At 36.9% G+C, this 20,872-nt stretch overlaps 1 protein-coding gene across 2 annotated transcripts in view; it reads right to left on the bottom strand.

Moving 5' to 3' along the window:
• LOC117419768 (staphylococcal nuclease domain-containing protein 1-like) overlaps window positions 1-20,872 on the bottom strand; it is a 188,973-nt gene that overhangs the window by 160,771 nt on the left and 7,330 nt on the right. For both annotated transcript variants that reach the window (XM_034032847.3, XM_034032848.3), the window contains exons 5-10: window positions 20,617-20,777; window positions 18,818-18,909; window positions 18,494-18,652; window positions 17,955-18,061; window positions 15,686-15,776; window positions 10,092-10,205 (exon numbers count right to left, since the gene is read on the bottom strand). In XM_034032847.3, the coding sequence (XP_033888738.1) occupies window positions 10,092-10,205; window positions 15,686-15,776; window positions 17,955-18,061; window positions 18,494-18,652; window positions 18,818-18,909; window positions 20,617-20,777 (724 nt within the window). The remainder of the gene's footprint in view (window positions 1-10,091; window positions 10,206-15,685; window positions 15,777-17,954; window positions 18,062-18,493; window positions 18,653-18,817; window positions 18,910-20,616; window positions 20,778-20,872) is intronic.

Genomic DNA, 20,872 nt, shown 5'->3' on the forward strand with positions numbered 1-20,872 from the left:
AATTGGCAGAGCGTCGCCCGGGGGGAGGGAGGGTTAGGTCGGCCAGGGTGTCCTCGGCTCACCGCACACCAGCGACCCCTGTACTCTGGCCGGGCGCCTGCGGGCTTGCCTGTAAGCTGCCCAGAGCTGCGTTGTCCTCCGACGCTGTAGCTCTGAGGCCGCTGCACGGTGAGTCTGCAGAGTGTAAAGAAGCGGGCGGCTGACGGCACACGCTTTGGAGGACAGCGCGTGTTCATCTTTGCCCCTCCCGAGTCAGCGCAGGTGAGCTGAGCGGTGAGCCTAAAAATAATTGGGCATTTCAAATTGGGGAGAAAAGAATAAAAAAAAAAAAAAGAAGTTAATTGGCAACGACTAAATTTATAAAAAAAAAAAATGTACCAAAAGGTATGCAATAAAACAAAGCAAGGCAAAGCCAGTGGAATACTGATTGACATTCTAAACACTTTTTTCATGATTTCTGCCTCTTCTTTTGTAGTGTGCAAGACTCTTTGAGAGCAGTATTTTGGGGCATATAATTGGACATGTCTTCAATTTTGCTATGGCGTTTTGTTTTTGGCAGTATAGTCACATTACTGTTCTAAACCTAGACCTGGTTGCCATTCTGCAGAACAAGCAGTCAAATTCCAATTGACAATAACCCTAAAAAAAAAAAAAAAGGACAACAGTGTATGAATACACATTATAATTTCTTTGGGGGTGGGGGTTGGGGTAGCTATTTGCAACTAAAACCAACATGCAACTGGGAGATGCATATTTTATATAATGTGAAACCTGAATTATCCTGTTAAAAGGGTCTGCAAAGAATCATTTCCGGTTTACACTGGCTGGCAAGAGCAGGGGACTGTTTAGTTCAGGTGACCGTGAAGACAGTTACACAATACATGTCAGAGAGGCCATTTGCATTAATCAGTCATGCGAAGGAAAGCAGCCACAAGAAACCTGTGCTGCATCTAGAACATAAGACAGTTTCATCTTGAATAACAAGTGTTCCTCTTGACTAGTCAACCAAAAGCCACGAGTCAGATCAACTTAGTTTTACATCCAACACTGTTCTTTGAATGCCTCAAAAGACAGCTTTCTCATAATACAATATTCAGCTACAGGAGATTTAAAGAAATACAATGGAAATTAAGTAATGAACCATACCACTACAGTAAATATGCAGTTTTCAATTATGCCATTACGTATTATAAATGTTGGTTAAATTAGAAGAAATAATTGTGCTTAAATCCTTCTTAAAATGTGCTAGAAAAGCCATTGATTAATTGTTCTTGAATTCATGCTATGCTAATTGCGATATGAACTGCAGGCAAATTGCCTAACTGCAGGGCTCTAGGTTTGTAGAGGATACAATAAAATAAACCTGACTGTCTTGAATGTAACACCCACAGGGAAATTAAAAAAATAAGAGTAAAACTTGCTTGCAAACAGTCTCAAAATCTTAATAAAAATGGTGATATTGCATTAAATAACCCAGAAATGAATAGTGGCAGCCTGGTACATCCCAAACGAATGCTACTTAAAATAGGTTCTAAACCACCAACATACAGTGCAAAGCTCGTGCAGTGCACATGGTCATCTTTCTTTATAAAAGCATGAAAAGAAGTCAATCACATCCTAGGTTTTTCCTTGCCGATATATTAATTAAAAGAATACATGATCAAGATCACAAGACTGATCGCTGTGGTGACAATTGTCTTTGCAAAAACGATCAAAGACCTACAGAAACTGAAGCTCTGAAATTCTGCATTACGACATACAGTCAACCTCAGTGACTCAATGCACTTGGGTACAAGAACACGGTTACATGCAGGTTACGGGCCAAAGATTTCATATGCAGAATGTTGCTCATATTTGGATACAAAACTATATAAGAATCGCACAGGCAGTGAACATTTTTGGATAACCAAGCATGAATATTGGACGAGTTACATGTAAAGCAAAATTTATATACACACACACACATTATATATATATATATATATATAAAAAAATCTGGGTTTGATGTTGCAACAGCTTGGTCATTAGTTTTTGGTGCTTAAACACTGACATGCTGTATATCATTGATCTGCTATTACAGGTTCAACGTGGATGAAATGTTTACACGTCACACATCGATGCTTATTGATCACTGACTAACAATGACACAGAACAATCCAGTAATGTATTGTAGCCACCATTCAGTGCAAGAAATGCTAGGGAAATAATCAACATTCCTGGTTGTCTTGTCAGAATATATAACCGGGAGGGGTATATAAAATTGAATGTTAATTTCCACATCGTAAATTTCAAACAATCATTTCTGATTTTTTTTTTTAATCTATTAACCCCCCACACTATACCCATCGTCTAGACTGAAGGAAATTTAATTGTCATTTAGTTCTGTCATCCTAGTGGCCCTTTGAATAGAACCATTCCTTTTTTTATTTTGGTAAATCTAAGCAAATATCAAGATTTGCATTTCACACTTTGCAATGTAATCCAACACTGTGCTTGCCTTTTTAAGATACTGTTAGTGTGGAGTTAACTTAGAATTAAGAAAACAATAGCCCATCAGCATCATCCATAGTAAAGTTAATTTTTCAGAACCCTAGAGTTATTCAAATCTTATAAGCAAAGTCCAATTACAAAACGTGAAAAAAATCAAGCTGCTCTAACCCAGCACCCTTCTTACAAAAACCATTCTTAAATCACTTTCATTATCAAATCCAATTCCTCATTGAAACCACATAATTGGAAGTCTTCCATTTTAGAAGGATTTGCATTTCATCAGTTGGTATTGGGAAGAAAATCTCTTTTGCTCTCCCTGGACTTCCCCGCTTCATGAAAGCAAACTACACTTCTAATGCATTTGTAAAAACAAAGCAAGCAAGGCAATGCATGAAGGCTTCTTTTAGTTAAATGGTGGACAAGGCTCAGCTTTATAGCAACCGTTTCATCTGACAAGACAGTTTAACAAGCAGAACCTAACCTACAGTAAAGCCTTTCCAAAGTATACAAATGGACCACAAAGGGACATATCAGAATCAAATACAGCTTAACTGTGCAGACAAGGCCCGAGTGCTCGAGTCGTCCCCACCCTCCCCCCCCCCCCCCCCCCAAAAAAAAGGTGTGCCGGAACACACTATATCATTTCAACAACAGTTAAAAATGAACTAAATAAATCCTGTGTTGCACAGGACTACAAATCATCACAAAACAGGTGGTTTTGGAAATTTTAGCGACATCTGTAAAATTTAATCCCAGATAATTCTCAGAAGTGCTCTGACTTTTTTTTACAGGACATCGGAACCTTCTGTAGAAACTCAGACGTCCTGTGTCTTTACTACCGTGTGACTCGACCATGTCAGTGTTATTTTAGAATTGATACAGCATTTCTGGGGTATTCGCTTCAAAGCAACACCATACTTTACACAAAACCATAGAATCATCAAACCCGAGATTCTACAGTTCACTAAAAACGAAACAATTGGGTATATCCAAATTGGGGATCTGGGGAAAATACAAAACATTATTGTCAACTACTGAAAAATTGATTCTTTGAACGGTGCATTTAAAGATATGTAGGTAAATACGTATCACTGAAGGGACAAAATGGTTATTCTAGCCAGGGTTAGAAACTAACAATAATGTGCTACTAGTTCAAAGGACTAGTACCTTTTGAAACTTGGTAGTTCTGATGTAAACTTGCTAGTCCTTATGTGAACTGCCCAAGTTGGAATCAACAACAACAGTTGGGCTCCCTAAAAATAGGCTTAGATTTTATTATTTTGCTAAAAAATAAACACTTACAAATTTAGATTTACATTGTTTTTAACAAAGCAGCTTCATAAATGCTCATACAGATCGATCAATCGCCTGTTTGCACCTCGTTACTGAGCAACTACTGTACTGTGTGCTGAGAAACGGACACCGACAGCACCAGACGGGATGACAGGAAAAAATACTCAGCCATGTCACCTTGCCGACCACGAAGCACCGCCTGAAATTGACACCTATGACACAAATAAAATGTTTATTTTATTATACATTACATGTGTTGCTATTTACAAAAATGCTGGCTGGCTATGAATTACTATCTACAATAATTAATGTACTCACGTACACATGTGGTCTGCACTGAAGTCCCAATTTAAAGAAGTTTCATTGTAGCCCTCGGGATGAAAATGTTAGGTGGCTTTTTTTTTTTTTATTAGCAGTGGGAGAAAACCGCTTCAGCAAGTACAGTAGAAACTGCCAGAACTGACGGACGCTGAATCTACTATAGATACTAATGACAGCATAACAAATACAAAAGAAAAACGAGGGAAACGCAGATACTTTCAAGAAAGCTGGGAGACTTTGTATAAATGGATTTTATATTTTCAAACGATGCAATAACAGTTGTGCTTGTGAAGCATCCACTCTGTATATTGACAGAACAGGTGATGTATTTGCACTGTGCAGGACCTTATTTTTCCCCATTGGTGCTTGAGCCCTGAAGCGCTCACAGAATCACTGCCTGTGCACCTATTATCAGTGATTAAAGCCTGGTTTTCAAACAAACTGTATTGGTATAAGAAAAAAAAGTGTGTTTTAAAAGTAATTTCAGCTTCCAATCACTTAAAATATGCTGACGATAATGTAAATAACACCAAGCTACAGACAGCGAGTCCCTTAAACGGGTTACTGTTTATAGATAAGAACTCTTTATTATGAATATATTGTGTTCTTTTTTTAAGCAACTTTCTATGATAATGTTCATTATGGTAATTGTTTGTTTTAGTTTTAAAATGTTTAGTAAAACGTGGCCTATTGTTTGATCTCGTTGGTACAACCGACCCCCTTTGCTAATGACATCTGGGAGGGGTATACACCCCTCGCAGTTATGACAGGGTCGTAACCCAGTATAAATCAACATTTTTGTAAAATTACTTTACACTTACTTCAAAAGATGCAACGTGTTTCAGTAAATTCAAACGATAAACTTCGCATTCCGGGCAAAAGGTTCAGAAAAGAGCCGGAACCCTGTTGTTACAAATGCCAGCTGCACTATTTTAGAAGACATTTGCCATGAAGCGGGAGAACACACAGGGTTGGTGCACCACCACTTAGGGAGGGAGAAAGGAAATGTACTGGGTGTCACAAAACTGTTTAGCACCTGTGCTATTCTGTCATGCTGTATTTGGAGTAATGGAAAAGTAGGGAGCAGTTTATTGCTCTTCAGCTTGGAGAAGAAAGGCGTCTACAGTTATGCGCTTGATCTTCAGGTCAACTGAAATCCCTTCAGTAAAAGTATACCGAATCACAGCCTAAATGATCTGCTGCAAAGAAATGCCAATTCAGCTTATTCAAGTGCTGGTTATAAAAAAAATGAATTGTGGATAAGTCTTATTTTATAGAAACAAAATATGTTGTGTTTAGTAAAAAAATTCTGCTGAAATTTTAGGGTTTTTTCAATTGTTTCAATCATTTTTTTTCCTTTAACACGCCTTATATTGCACACTGTGTATTATGTGCCTTCATCTCCTCGTCCAGCCATTCTAGTTCTCCTAAAAGCCAAGAAAGGAACCCATGCTTTCCATTTTAAAACAGTACGGTTTGACTTGTGCACAACTGGATAAAATACAAAATGATAAAAGTCAAGGTTCTTGGGATAGTTTCGAATGAAGAACCATTACAAAATGCAAGACACCTACAAGGGGCTTTAGAACTTATTTCTTGTTCTGTTGGAGTGGCATATACTGTACACTTTAAAATGTATTACTAATGAGTAAGGCCCTGTGTAAATCGCGATTTCACAGGCTGCGTGGAAATTGTGAAATTAGCCCAATACCGCAATTTTTACAATATTCTTAAATAAAACAGGCTTTGCATTAGCACCAAAAGCCTGGAAGAGTCCAGCTGGGGGAAAGTACTGCATTAAAATCAATCAAATGTATTCTTTGGGCATGTAAACTAACAGCATCCAAAGGCCAAGGTGGAACAACAGACAAACTGGAATTGAACAGATCACGCTGTGTTGTCAAGATCTAGAATGCATTTGAATGTATTTGCTTTACACGTGTATGTCAACACTTCAGGACACAATAAAAAAAAGAGGTGTTTCAAGAATTACGAAAAACTATTTTAGAATGATACTCCTTTGTTGGCGACAGTATTGAGGCCAGTCAGACTAGTACCAGGTGAAGTGGGCAGGGATGACAAAGAGAGCTACAGTACAAGCATCCTTTGACATTACTCATATTCATAACGCCTCTCTTATGCATTGCAGCACTTACATTAAGAACTATGGTGTCTGTTCAGGTTACATACTACACTCATTTAGACAAATCAGCTACAGTGTAAGGCATAACAATCAATTAGCCTGTAGGCAGGAGGTTTATAGACCCACATGCTTCACATTCCCACATTGAAACATACTGGTGTTGACTCGGGCTGTAAATCTACATTTAATTGACTTGACGTTTAAACCCATTGTTAATCCGGTCGTTTAACCGTTTAAACGGCCACAAATTTAATGTTTCTCTCATTTCATATTTTACTTACAATATTGTAAGCCGTATTTTAACCTCGGTTTGTTATTCAAAGCATGTACCATAGAGATCCACTTAAAGACAAAACGGTAAGTGTAAAAGCATAAAGGACTGTAGGTTAGCACTAAAATGTAATCTATTTTAATAGCATAAAAAAAAAAAAGTCAATTTTACAACATACCATAAGCTCCATAAAGTGTGTGTACCCAACATCGAAAAAACATTAAAAAAAACACTGCATATTTAAAATGAAACAAAACAGTCCACAAGATTCCATTTGTAGTTTCATTCACTCGTCCCTCCCCTTAACAATGGCACTTGCGCATTAACATGAAAAAATAAAGACTTCATTTCCCAGTGTCCCTCTCTTTCACAGCTTCTCAGTTCAGCTAGCTTGAATAATTAAAGTGTTCTGAGGACTAATTACATATGTCCTGTTGAGCACACACACACAATACAATATTGACAAATAAAACAGTGGAAGCACTTTAACAGACATCTTATTCACCGTTCTTTTGATAAATAAATAGCAGCTACGTGTTTCTTTTCTAATGTGTTAGTGTTTTACTTTGTGTCGTGAATGGAGCCTTGAGGTGCCTTAATCACACAGGCTGTTTATTCGCTTTACTGAAATAATGTACATTACTAACACTAGGGCCCTATGGAATCCGTGTTATTTTGTTCCGATTTCCATTTTATTTTTTCTGATTTCCGTTTTTACCGTTTAAGGTAAATTAGGTTTATTTATATGAACCTATGCACACCACAGGAAAGGCAAACACCACAAAATCATAAATCTACAGGCTTCTACTTTTTCCATTTGGTTTGAGTTTGTGTTCATTGGATAAGAGTACTGTTTTATCCAATTGTATTGAAATAGTCTTGTTAAAAAACAGGTTGTAGTTTTTTTTTTTGTGCAGTGTGGGGCGCTCCAAAGCAAAACAGAATTTCATAACTATTTTGAAATGGATCAATTTGATATTTACTGCTACGCACATGGTTTCACTACTAGAAATCTTCTGTGTGTGAACATTGGGATCCTATTTATCAAAAGTGACTGCACTGTAATAGCAGTCTTTAAATTTAAAAAGTTAAAAAAAAAAAAAAAAAAAAAACACCACACACCAACAATAGGCCTAAATAATAATAATAATAATAATAATCTTTAGTAACTTTAAGCAAAGATGGTGCAAGAAAATGACTATTGCCTGATAACGGGACTGCATTTGCATACCTTAGTTTCAGCAGTTTACTTGTTTTATGGTGTAAAAAAATAACAATTCAATAAAAAGCTAAAATGTTGCCTTGTATAATGGATTTAAGATGTCTAAACACTGTTGCCCAACCCAAAGGCAAAACCTTTTATAGTCAAGTGTATTTTAATCTTCATTTTCTTTTATCAAATTGATACAGTACTAAAGCTTCAGTTATACAGCTATGCTTTAAACAGCTGACTTTATTCTTATTCAGCCTGCAGGGTTACTATTTTGCTAAACAAGTCAAATTCTTAGAATCACTGCAGTTAATCCAGCATTTATTTATTTATTTTATTTATTTATTTTAATCAATACAACAGTACTAGGGAAAGGAAACTGCACTTTTATTCATGCACCAGACCGACAAGCAATAGTGGGTTTTGTTACCATAAAATAATGTTACATTTTATATATTGTGTTGGTTTTAGCCACTGACTTGATTGCAACACTGTAGGTAGGCATTGTGTTTTGAATGTTTAGTTAAATCCAGGTTTATTTAAAAAATACACACAACATCACCACCACCACACACATCTAAAAGTATACCATTTGAATTGACAATATGTATTTTATTTCTCACACTTCTGGCTTTAACTTTATACATTTTTGTGGGTGCAGTCTTAACATTTACCTTTGACCTGACCCTCTGTTCTACATACAGCAGACCAAAACAACCTGCATCTGTGTCTTAATAGAAGCCTGCTGTCTTCGACTGCCAACATTTTATGCATAATCTATTGTACTGTGGTGACCAGTTGTGAGAAATATGCCAATATTGCCATTAGCATGAATAGATCACTGAATCTGGATCCCCAATTACAAAGCTCTGCATATCTCTAATCAACTGAAATCATATTCTGTCATGTGCGGCATCACAACACATATGTGGTCTACATTGCCGAAAACAACAATCTTAGAACCCCTGGTCTTGCCATCGCCAATAAAGAAAGTCCTTACATAGATTTGTAGTGACAATTTAGCCCCGGATCAGGAGTGGATTTACATTTTAAAATGCTATTGGTATGGTCTAATCTTATCTATAAAAATCACTGAACATCTGGCCAGCAGTGATAGGGGAAAAAAAATAAAGACTGGAGAAAAAAAACAAAACAAGAAATACAACATGCAGCAGGGGAGCCTTGTGGTGAATCTGCAACGATATCATTCACTGCAACACTCCAGCTCCCCAACCAAGCTGCTTGTTATTGCGACAGCACCACTGTTAGGCCATTCAGATTACCATACTTGCCAACATTTGGAAACTGTTCAGAGGGATGCTAGTCTCCAGGGGGGGGGGGTCATACGCATCACACATGGGAGGAGTCGTACACAAAAAACACTCATCATATAATAGACGTATCCCCCCAACTCGACATGACACGACCATCATGACAGTAAAAATAGACATAATGAAGCGTTCTTACCTTTGTATAAGTTAGTGATGAGCAGATGTGTTTTTCTATGGGTAAATATCAGGACTTTCTTCCTATGCATCGGGACGCGGGACATTTGCTAGGAAATTGGGACTGTCCCGACCATATAGGGGCTGTTGGCATGTATGGATTACTGCATAGAACAAAACTGATGGGCCAAGTTTTGGGCTTCAGTTACAGTATCTTCAGCAGCCATAAAAGTATCACAAACATTTAACCATTTCTGGGATTTAAAAAAAATGTAATATATCCAGCTTAAGTATATAGTTTGTGCTTCTTTGGAGTTTAAAAATGAACTGTTAAACCTGGGAATACTGTTTTTTTTTTACGATGTATTTTTCAAACCGGGCTGCGTGCTCCGCCTGGGTTTCCAGATTGATGACCACATCTAATCAATGCAAGCACAATTAGTGCCGCCCACAGCTGATCAATTTATGCTGGTACTCCTACAGTACCATGTGCAAAGCTATATTACAGTTAATTACCCCTCACATTCCATTGCTGTGCACAAGCTTTTGCTGAAGAGCAGCGATATTAAAATAATCACATTGGTGTGAGGGGGCGAACATTTCTGTGGGTGGCACAATCATAGATATTTTTTCGAACGATTATATTTTGTGTGCCCAATTAATCGATTGCTATTTGGAGGCTTAACCAAGCTCTAGTAGATACGGCCCGCTGGGTAGCAAACTCATGCAAGCTCCACTTTCGGGGATGTTTAAGTATACATACTGGAGAATAAGTAAATAGCAGAAATGTGGATACTACAAAATGCATTTTATAGTTTGTTGCATTGTGAACAGCAGAATCTAGAAAATGGATTTGTGATCCAAATGCAATGTAATATCCTTCAGAGTAAATACATACAAAAAAACTGTACTTCTTACCTGGTTTGCCTCTCCCTCTATTCTGGGAGGTCTGATACTTGACAGATGGATGGTCTTGTTTTCCCCAGAATTGAGTTTCACTACAATTGCATCTGCATTCACTATCTGCATTACCTAGATCGAGAAAAAGGAAAAAAAAAAGTGATTATTTTTTGTATGGACAAAAAACCCATGAGAGTCAAACTGTAGAACATGGGCACTGCACATTTAAAAAAAAAAAAAAAAAAGTCTATTTCACCTTTCCAGTGAGACAATCTAATGTAAAACCTGAGACAAAACTTTCAGGATTCAGTACAATTCATTTTGTTACGTTCTTGAAAGAGGTTGAAAGGTTATAAATGGCTATTACAGCCCTAGAATTTTACATTCTTTCGAAATAATTGAAATACCAAACCATGTCCCGCAATACTGAAGGGCATTAAGAAGTCAAGTTTGATTGAAATCTGTACTTGTAACCTGTTGAACCTCAAGAAAACTACAAAAAATGGGCCAAATCACTGCTAATTCCAACTTCCCATATTTGTTTTGTATATTTGTCATTTAACATTGGGCAGATTCTCTAACTTTTTTCTTCTTGTACAAATACATGTTTTCACTTTTACTGTATATGTAGGGCTCTTTGTTTTCGGTTTTTATTTTTGGTGAGGTAATTTCCCTTTAAAGTTATCGAGTTATTGTTTCTCATTAAACTCTTGGAAAAGCGTCAATTGTGAAACAAGATCACTTGTTTTTCCTCCCGTAACTTGAGTGTGACGATAAATCTGTTTTATTGATAATATAAAAATGAATGAAACAAATAAATAAAAATAAATAAAACAGCAGCTGCTTATTTTTTATTCAAACCTAACACAAAAAGTGAGCTCAGTTAAATTGCTTTTCACAGATTTAATCTTAGTGACTCGTTGCAAAACTGTTATAACCTGTTTGCAATATTTTCCTCTTAATTACCATTTAATTAAATCAATTTAACGTCACTCACCATTTGTATTCAGTTTAAATTAAATAAGGAGCTGCTTTTTTTTTACATCAATGAAACAGAATCACCTCAATCAAGTTACGGGAGAGTTTTTCCAAGAATTCAACTGAATGGAGTCTGCTCCAAAAAATGGTTGTTTTTAAACTCAAATTGTTTTTTTGTGATAAAAGAAAAACACACACACAACAACTGCCCCAAAATCAATACAGCGCCATTTCTTTCAGACAGGAAAATCTATCGAACTATACAAGGTGACCTGACTCGGAAGTAAACATTTTGCACGTAGTTCAGTTCATATTCTGATGAAACAAGTAGAGCAAAAAACAAAAATGTTTGTAAATGTTAGTCATTTTTTGTATCTGTGTGCTCAGTAAGTTAACAGCACAGTAATTTATTAGGTTGCGCTAGCTCCATACAAAACTAAATTGTATTGATTACTTGTTTAAATCATTCTTATAATGTGTTTATTACTTGTTTAATTTGTAATAACTGATCTATTTTTTTAGGATGGCTTTTTGGATATTTAACATATTGACTAGATGACCATATAAAAGAAATAATGAGTTATGATCGGCACTAAATCCACCCAATGTTTAATTTTTTAACTATTAGTGTTTTTTATACAGCTATTTTAACAGATTCAGGAGTTGCTACGGTGTCAGTGAATAGAAGAAAAAACAAACGCCCCGATTTTTCACTCTGGAAATCTGTTAAACTACATGGATGGTGCGAGAAACTGATGCTCTGATAGAAATTTGGGTCAGACACCAAACTCCAAGCCAAACAGGGTAAAACTTACAAATAGTAAAATATAAAAATCAGTCTTTCCTCAAATTACTTTGTTTAATGGCTACAGTAGGAGAACAGTGAAGTATTGCATAACTGAATACTGCACTATTCTCCTACAATAGGCATTCAACAAATGTATTCATTAAATTAGAAAAGTGCTCCCATAGTTCCTATGCTTTTCTTACACAGCAATATGCAAGAACCTACAACATGCTATTAAAAACCAGAGCAGTACATCAATAGCTGCCATCTTTCAAGATACCAAGATGTCTTGCAAGATATTGTAAACATCCAGTTCACACACCATATAAAAACCAACCGAGTGCACTTGCAAACCGCATTGTGAACACAAACTAACTCAGTCCTGAAAAAACAAAAATGGGGGGAAAAAAATAAGTAAAAAATAATAATAAAATAAAAAAAACGCTTTAGCTGGCATCCAAAAAAACTCTGTCCCTTTGCTCGCAGATAAGTGTGAACAGAAAGCACTTTGATACATTGTTTCAAACAAATCGAAGCAGAGCAAGTCTGTTTGAAACAGACCCAGTGTGAATGCAGCCAAGTTACTGAATGCAATACACTGTAGTTATATGTTGCACAAAATGACATGGACTCAGCTAGCAAGTAAACAAGTTTTAGATAAGTCAATTAAAGTTGCAACATGAAGATCCCACATACTTTTTGGTGGTAATTAAAATGTACTGGGGTGCCACACAATCTGCTACAAAACACAAAGACAAGGAATCATTAAAATCTTTTCAGGTCAGCGATTTTAAAATTTGCATACACCTCCTATTTAGCCAAGAACAAGCACCTCCATCGCAAAAGTGTTTAGCCAAGGTGGACTTACATTAGCTTTCAGCTCACCTCCAGGGACGGCATTAGCAGTTTTACCATCCACCCGTCTACGCTGACCTACTGCCTTTTGACACAGCAGAAATTAAACCACAGGGAGGCAAAAATCCATTTCAGCTTCCACAGTCAGGCCTCCTCTGTAAAAGCCTATCCTAGCAGGACCAATATATTACCCTTGGTCTCTAATAAGCTTCTCTCACATTCATTAAAAACATAAAGGTTTCTTCAAGCTGCAGCCAACTGTCCAACACCCCCCCAATAATCCGGCATTAAGGAGCTTTTAAAATAAGTCAAAACTCTAATAAGGTCAGCTCAGCAATCATACCCAATCTCATTTTACATTCCACTGTATTAATAAAATCTACTCACAGAAAAAAAGGATGCAATTAACAATACTTAAAGATCTAAATATAAACCTATTGCATTACAGTAAAGCTACACAAATTCAAATTAAATATCAGCACTTGCTGGTCTGCATTGCTGCAAGTTAAAACAAAGATTCAGCCACAGTCCCAGTTTAACAATGCACCACAATGAAGTACAGTAGTCTTCTCAGAGAACACTTTGCCTAAGAGAACACCCTTGTGGTGAAATGAATGTTCCGTTGTAGATGCTCCGCCTAAAGGAACAGGAACTTCGCTTAAAAAAAAATTTGGTACCGCTAGCGAGTCTTTCACAATGGATACAGTACTGTTCTATAATGTTTTCTCTTTTGCTGGATTCATTCTACATTTCTGGGCACCCTTAGATCAAGTTCTGAATGTCGTGATCCATGAGTCATACTTTACATTCATGTTGCCCCGAAGTCCTTTAAAAGACACTGTGTGTGTGAAGCCGGCATAATCATGAATTGAAAGCAGGATTTCCAGTCTGGAAGTATTATCCCCAAGTTGGACAAATCACATTCCTACAGTATTGTGATTAATAGCCTGTCAAGTCTTTCTGGTTCTCCAGATACTGCAGAAAGGATATTCCAATTTGCTTTTTCTTTTTAAACCAGGGACATCATAATCTTAAAATGAAACACTTTAGACAAGAACAACTGGTCTTCATGTATTCATTTTGTAGAGGCCCCACCTCCTCTTCCCCTTTTAATAACAGAAGAAGTCGCTGGAGGATTAATTTTGTGTTAAATATTACATTGTTCAATGACATCATTGAACTAATCCAGCTGCCAACTTTCTCCAGCAATAATTTGAGAGAAGAAAAACAAACACTTTCAATAGCAGTCTACGGATGAAAAGCTGTTCAGCATCAATAGGTAAAATATAAGAGATTGTGGGATACAGTTTGATTTAAAAAAAACAATGCCATTGTATTCTGACATTCAGCATTCATTAATGGGTTTACAAAATTCAAATTCTTTACAACAAAAAAAACTATTGTTGCTTTCCTCAGCTATTTATAAAACACCATTACAACCTGTCTTACTTTGATTCATGTATCCCCTCGAAAAACAAAATAAAATCAATAACATGCAAGTCGATGAGCAGCTGCATATGTATGATGTTTAGGTTAGCCCTGCAAAAATGGCGTGTCTTCATAGTTTTACTGTGGATTTTATATTACAACAGTACCATCTAGTGGTCATTTTGTAATTGGTCATCAACCACAGGTGAAACCAGATCACTGACTGAAATTACTAAACACAATTTGAGTGCACTGGCTACAGTAAACCCATGGTTATATAGTGAAAACATTGTTTTACTGGTCATATGGCAACAGATTAATAAGTAGTGGATGTACAACAGAGGAAGGTCACAATCCTCTAACTAGTATTCATGACCACATGCATTGCTGTAGATTTGATAGGTGTACAATTCCATTTGCCATGGCTATAAATGTAACCCTGCACTTCCTTTTCAAATTTCAATATCTGTCTTTAATAGCTCTCATGTACCTGTTTATAGCGACTGCATTCCAATATTCATTATAACTAGGTATACTGCACAGAATAAGAGGAGAGGGGCGAGCAGGGTTACAAGTACATATTAAACCCAAGGCAAGTTAAGCACTACATGTAAGGAAAGCATAGGTGATGACTGAGTAAACAAACATCATTCTCTTGTGATACAAACAATGGCTAAATAACCATAAAAATTGACACTAGAAATTAAATTTCATTATTCATTTCTCAACAACTTCAAGTAACTATTATTCAAAATATTCAGGACCATCCTTTCAGCTGTACAGGGATACTGCTGCTTAGATCAAATTTATGTTTTTATTTTGTTTGCTAATTCATGGATGGTCAAAATAGGATGTCTAAAAATTGGACAAATGAAATATTCTACAATAGAGCAATTACTGTTTTTCAGGCACACATTTAAATATTTTGGAACATTTATTGCATAATTATATATTGAGTGTGACAATGCTATATTTTTGTTGTAATAAATATTAATTTTAAATCATGAAATCTCTTGAAATACCTGTTTTTATACAAAGAGATGCAGTAAAAAAAAAAAAAAAAAGCCTTAAAATCATTCCCTGTGGGTCCCAAGCAACTTGAGAGCAGAAATAAAACCAGGCACTCAAGCAGCAGTGCTTTAACTAGGTGAGCCACTGGGGACACTTTACTCTATATGCTTCACATCGAAAATAATAACTTTAGAATGAAGTCATGTTTACTTTGAATATCAATGTACGGCAATCTCCAAATCTAATGTAATTGCAGATATCAAACGAGACATTAGAGTTCACTCAGCAATAATGCAAACCATTTTCATAAGTTTTAGCTAGCAGCAAGGGATTTTTCAAGGTTAAGCGCTGTTGAGACTTCAAAAAGCTCTAATTTACAGTCAGTTTATACTCTCTAGTGGGAGTGACTATTCCCAAACAAGAACTCAAATCTTTAATAAAACGAAGTATGCCTCCCTTCATTACCACCAGGAACTCTTATCAAAGTGCAACCTAAAGGCTTACTGTGCACAAATTCTGTATCAATCTTCAGTGCATTTAACACAAGCCTTACCTTTGCAACAAACTGTTTATCTTTCTGATCAAGGTTAGCAGTGGGAGCCACATAATCCTTCCAGATTCTCACTTTACGTTCTTTGGCAGATCTGTTGATAAAATTATAATGCAATGTCAACAGAAAACTTCACATCAACTTCTTCGATCACTGCAATATTAAAGCTGCCCACTGCTGTCTGAAATGAATATCCTGCAAAAGACAATGCAAAATAGTAAATCTGGGCTCCCGAGTGGCGCATCCAGTAAAAGCACTCGCTAGAGTGCAGAATGCGCTCTATAGCCTGGGCAGCAGTGTGGAGTAGTGGTTAGGGCTCTGGACTCTTGACCGGAGGGTTGTGGGTTCAATCCCCAGTGGGGGACACTGCTGTTGTACCCTTGAGCAAGGTACTTTACCTAGATTGCTCCAGTAAAAACCCAACTGTAAAAATGGGAAATTGTATGTAAAATAATGTAATATCTGTATAATGTGAAATAATGTATAATGTGATATCTTGTAACAATTGTAAGTCGCCCTGGATAAGGGCGTCTGCTAAGAAATAAATAATAATAATAATAATAATAGCCTGGACGTCGCGAGTTCGAGTCCAGGCTATTCCACAGCCGACCGTGGACGGGAGCTTCCAGGGGGCGGCGCTCAATTGGCCGAGCATCGCCCGGGGGGAGGGAGGGTTAGGTCGGCCAGGGTGTCCTCGGCTCACCGCGCACCAGCGACCCCTGTAGTCTGGCCGGGCGCCTGCGGGCTTGCCTGTAAGCTGCCCAGAGCTGCGTTGTCCTCCGATGTTGTAGCTCTGAGGCGGCTGCACGGTGAGTCTGCAGAGTGTAAAGAAGCGGGCGGCTGACGGCACACGCTTCAGAGGACAGCGTGTGTTCATCTTCGCCCCTCCCGAGAGTGCAGGGGTGGTAGCGGTGAGCTGAGCCTAAAAATAATTGGGTATTTCAAATTGGGGAGAATAGATGCAATTATGTTGATGTCATCCATGTCGAGACTGTTCTGTAAACCTGGGACTGTGGTATACAGTCTAACCCCTATGTGGCACCTGACTGCAATCCAACACTTTGTTGCTTTATGATGAAGGATTAGCAACATTCGAGGGACAAAGCAGTAACTAAATACAAGCCCTTATCCAGATATGATTTGTAGAGATCTTTGATAATAACCAGGGTTTCTTTTAGGGATGCAAGTCGGTTATGATCGGTTAATTTTAGCAACACTTTCAGCTGTTTTTGATGTCCAAAAACAGTTTTCGGTAAAATCGAAATTAAAGTTTAAAACCGAAACACTGGGACATACCATTATTATACATGCCTTTGTTAATAATAATAATAATAATAATAATAATACAATTGTGAAAAATAAGCTGAATACAGTCATTGTATCAGTCAATGTATTATATAATTTATTAAGACAGTAAATTTGTTTTATTTTCCTAGTATAATCATTGTCACTGCCATCGGTTGTGGCCAACTGAGTAGTGGTTTTCTAAACTGAAAATTATTTGAACATATCAACTTCAATGCAACAGATCAGATGTTTGTTTATTTGTATCTATTTAATATAGCAGTTATTTGTGTTTGTTGTGGTTTTTCAGCCCTTGTTAACAGCTTTACTCCCTCGGGATGTCTATCTATATGATCTACTGTCTGGCAACTTGCTGCTAACATGAATAAACATTTTTCATTTTGGGATTCTTGAACTCATTTGCAGCAAATCCACAAAGCTGCTATATTAATCTGGTGACTGCTGCTTACTGTGCACTGTATGGTAGCCCTGACACCTAATTAGATTTTTTTTTTATATATATTATATATATATATTATATATATATATATATATTATATATATATATATATATATTATATATATATATATATATATATATATATATATATATATATATATATATATATATAAATAAAAGAGTAGACCATTGGTCACCTCAGCAGGAAGCATAGGGAAGTGTCTAAGTATGAAGCCACAGTTATTAATACTGATGGCTGCCACAATCATGTAAGCCTTGTTATAACTTTTGATTTATGTTACTATATTTAAAATTATTACGGGATGTTAATATGAACCGACTTTAGGCAGCAAAGTGTGTGATGAGCTCCTGAAAATACCGCCAGCGCAGCGCTACGACCAACAGGTTTTCAACGTATGAAATTGTTGGTATTGGTTTTATCTTTTGTTAGCAACGCTCAGTTTAGAATTATGAAAATGTCGGTTTTAGTTTGGAAAAGTCATAACTATTGCCTCCCTAGTGTCTTACCTTTCAGCAGCTCGCAACTTGTCAGCTCCCTGAGTATACACTGCTATGGACCAGTCCACACACCGAGCAAATCCATCTTTCAAGAGCAGCTCAGTTATGTTGCCATTCTAAGGAAGAAAATACATATAAAATTAAAAGAATACAATAAAACCACATTAAAATTATTATTGATCCAGTATTATTGATTAGTACTGCATCCGAAGAGAGAATGACAGGCGAGACCACTCTAAACAATAAACCGCTTTTCCTACAGAACACCTTACAGTTGACATTAAAAGTAGTGTGAACTTAACACTTCATCCTTCCAGAAAACAAACTACCACCCAACAGGTGGAAAACACATTCCCTTGTGTGGTACATTTTAAGTAGTAGCTTTGGACACTATGGAGGGGCGCTGTAGCTCTGGGGTTGTAACATATTTAAAAAAAAAAAAAAAACGAACTGCACCATTTTAGTGTCCTGTAAGAGAGTAGTGGGTTGGATTTCAAAAGCAAATGACAGATGTTTATGGTTGAGCTTTTTTTTTTTGCTATCCTTACCGGATGAAGGATAGTACCAAGGATGACTTGGTTTGGACAACTCTCCAGAATAATCTGCACATCTCTCTGCAACAAGCGGGACTCTGTGAAGAATTTTGCTTCTGCTGCAAAAGGCTCCGGAATTTCTTGGCCATCTGGTTCCCGCTTAAATGATGGACACTACAAAAAAAAAAAAGTTCTAAAAACACTGTCTAAACAAACAGAGACAGCCCTCTGCAAAACAAATACCTCCAATGCAATACCTGCTCTTTATGGGATTTAAGTCTGTTAAAAAATAATAACTTGAACTAAGTTATGTGTCAAGTACTATTGAAAAAACCTTACCTTAATACCAGACAGCATGACTGTTACCAGGTAATAGTCAGGAAGGAGCAAAGCTCTAACCACCGCACCATCACGCACATGCTCAATGACAGCTAAGGAGAAGGGGACAAAAAAAACTAAATGTCACTTAACTATGCAGCTAGAAAAAAAAAGAGAGTTAGGCATATGTGTCTGTAAATACAATAACGATAATCAACAAGAGAAAAATGCTATTCCATTCATCTTCCCTGCATACAGGGCACTTATTAGAATTATCCCAATTTAAATGTAATTTACAGGCTCCAAGAATCTTAGGTATCAATTAGTTTTATGTATAAACTTCAGCATAAACATCGTCAACAAATGTATTGCATGCACTGGAAGACAAGGTAAACAGGAAGACATTTAATACAAGTTGACAGAAACAGCCATAAAAAAAGCAAAGTATATTTCAGCTGAGGATCGTGTCAAGAAATGTCCTAAATAAACTGTACATGCAGATGGATGTATTGTTTTGCACATCTTGTACTGTGACTTGAGTAAATACAATCGATAGCTATTTCGCTTCGGAATCACACATTAAAATGAAAGGCTACTACAGAGGATACTAAACAGAACGTAAAACAAATAACAGCTTTCAGAAAACAAACTTGAAAGTCAGCGCAGACATGTCGGTTGTAGCCAAGTTAAATCAGTACTACAGGTATGATCTAGCACAGCCACCTCACTTCAAACAACCTGCTGCTTACCTTTTAAACACAGTTAGAATTTTAAACCCGAATAGGTACTCTATACTAATAAAATAAAATAAATTCCTGAATGAGGCAAACATGACAACGGACGTGCTGCATATAGTGCCTTTATTAAAGTATGCCAGATGCCCTTGGGTAATTGAGTTTTGTTTCTAATCAATTTCCACATCTGTATAACTTGGTAAAACATTGCCTTAGACTTCCAACCAATTATTATTATTATTATTTATTTCTTAGCAGACGCCCTTATCCAGTTATCCAATTGTTACAACATATCACATTATACATTATTTCACATTATACAGATATCACATTATTTTTACATACAATTACCCATTTATACAGTTGGGTTTTTACTGGAGCAATCTAGGTAAAGTACCTTGCTCAAGGGTACAACAGCAGTGTCCCCCACTGGGGATTGAACACACAACCCTCCGGTCAAGAGTCCAGAGCCCTAACCACTACTCCACACTGCTGCCCTTTAGTGCAATTCAGTGGATGCAGAACGTGCAGTCTCAATGTATGGGCAAGTCTTAACAACAGAGACAGAGAATGTCAGCAGCAACTGCTGGGGAATGTTGCATGTTTGCCTTTAAATGACAGCACTCCGTTTTAGTAAGGAAGCAACTACCACTATTTTTGGGCTTTTATAGTGCTTTGAAATATTATCTACCTTGGTTTATTTAATGTTTAAAACGGGTCCGCAAAATCCTAATTTTATTCTATAACCTACCCGGGAAAAATGTAAATCCTCCATGATTTAAGTAGACCCCTAGTCATACGTATTCATAAACCCCTTTATACCCCAGTGTACACCCAGGATCCAAATGGTAAGCAAAAATTGTAAGACTCCTAGCAAAGATGGCACGTAGATGAGCCAATCAAAATACTGAACTCCATGAAAAATAATGTTTCTAATTGGATACAAACAACAAATGGTGTGACACAAAGACATTTCCATGGCAAGACCAATATATACAGCTCCTAGATGTGAAACATATTTATGATCAAGGACATGTAAAAAGCAGCTGAAGAATGTAAAATTACCTGGTCATTAAATACACTCACCATTAACAGGCTTTTGATGCAGAGAATCAATAAAGTGTCTAGGATTTTCTATGGTGTACTTCAGATCACGGATAGTGTGAATGCCTGCTCCGTCACCCCACATTCCCTTCTTTGCAGATTTTGACTGGTCCTCGAGATCACAAAGTCTTACCTGATCCGGACTGAAATCAAAACAATTTGAGTGAAAGATGCTTAATCGTACATGGTTATGCCTGGACATAAACATTACAGATGTGTGTTCTTGTTTGTACAAAGA

Source organism: Acipenser ruthenus, chromosome 14 (genome assembly GCF_902713425.1).
Source record: "Acipenser ruthenus chromosome 14, fAciRut3.2 maternal haplotype, whole genome shotgun sequence".
Lineage (NCBI taxonomy): Eukaryota > Metazoa > Chordata > Actinopteri > Acipenseriformes > Acipenseridae > Acipenser > Acipenser ruthenus.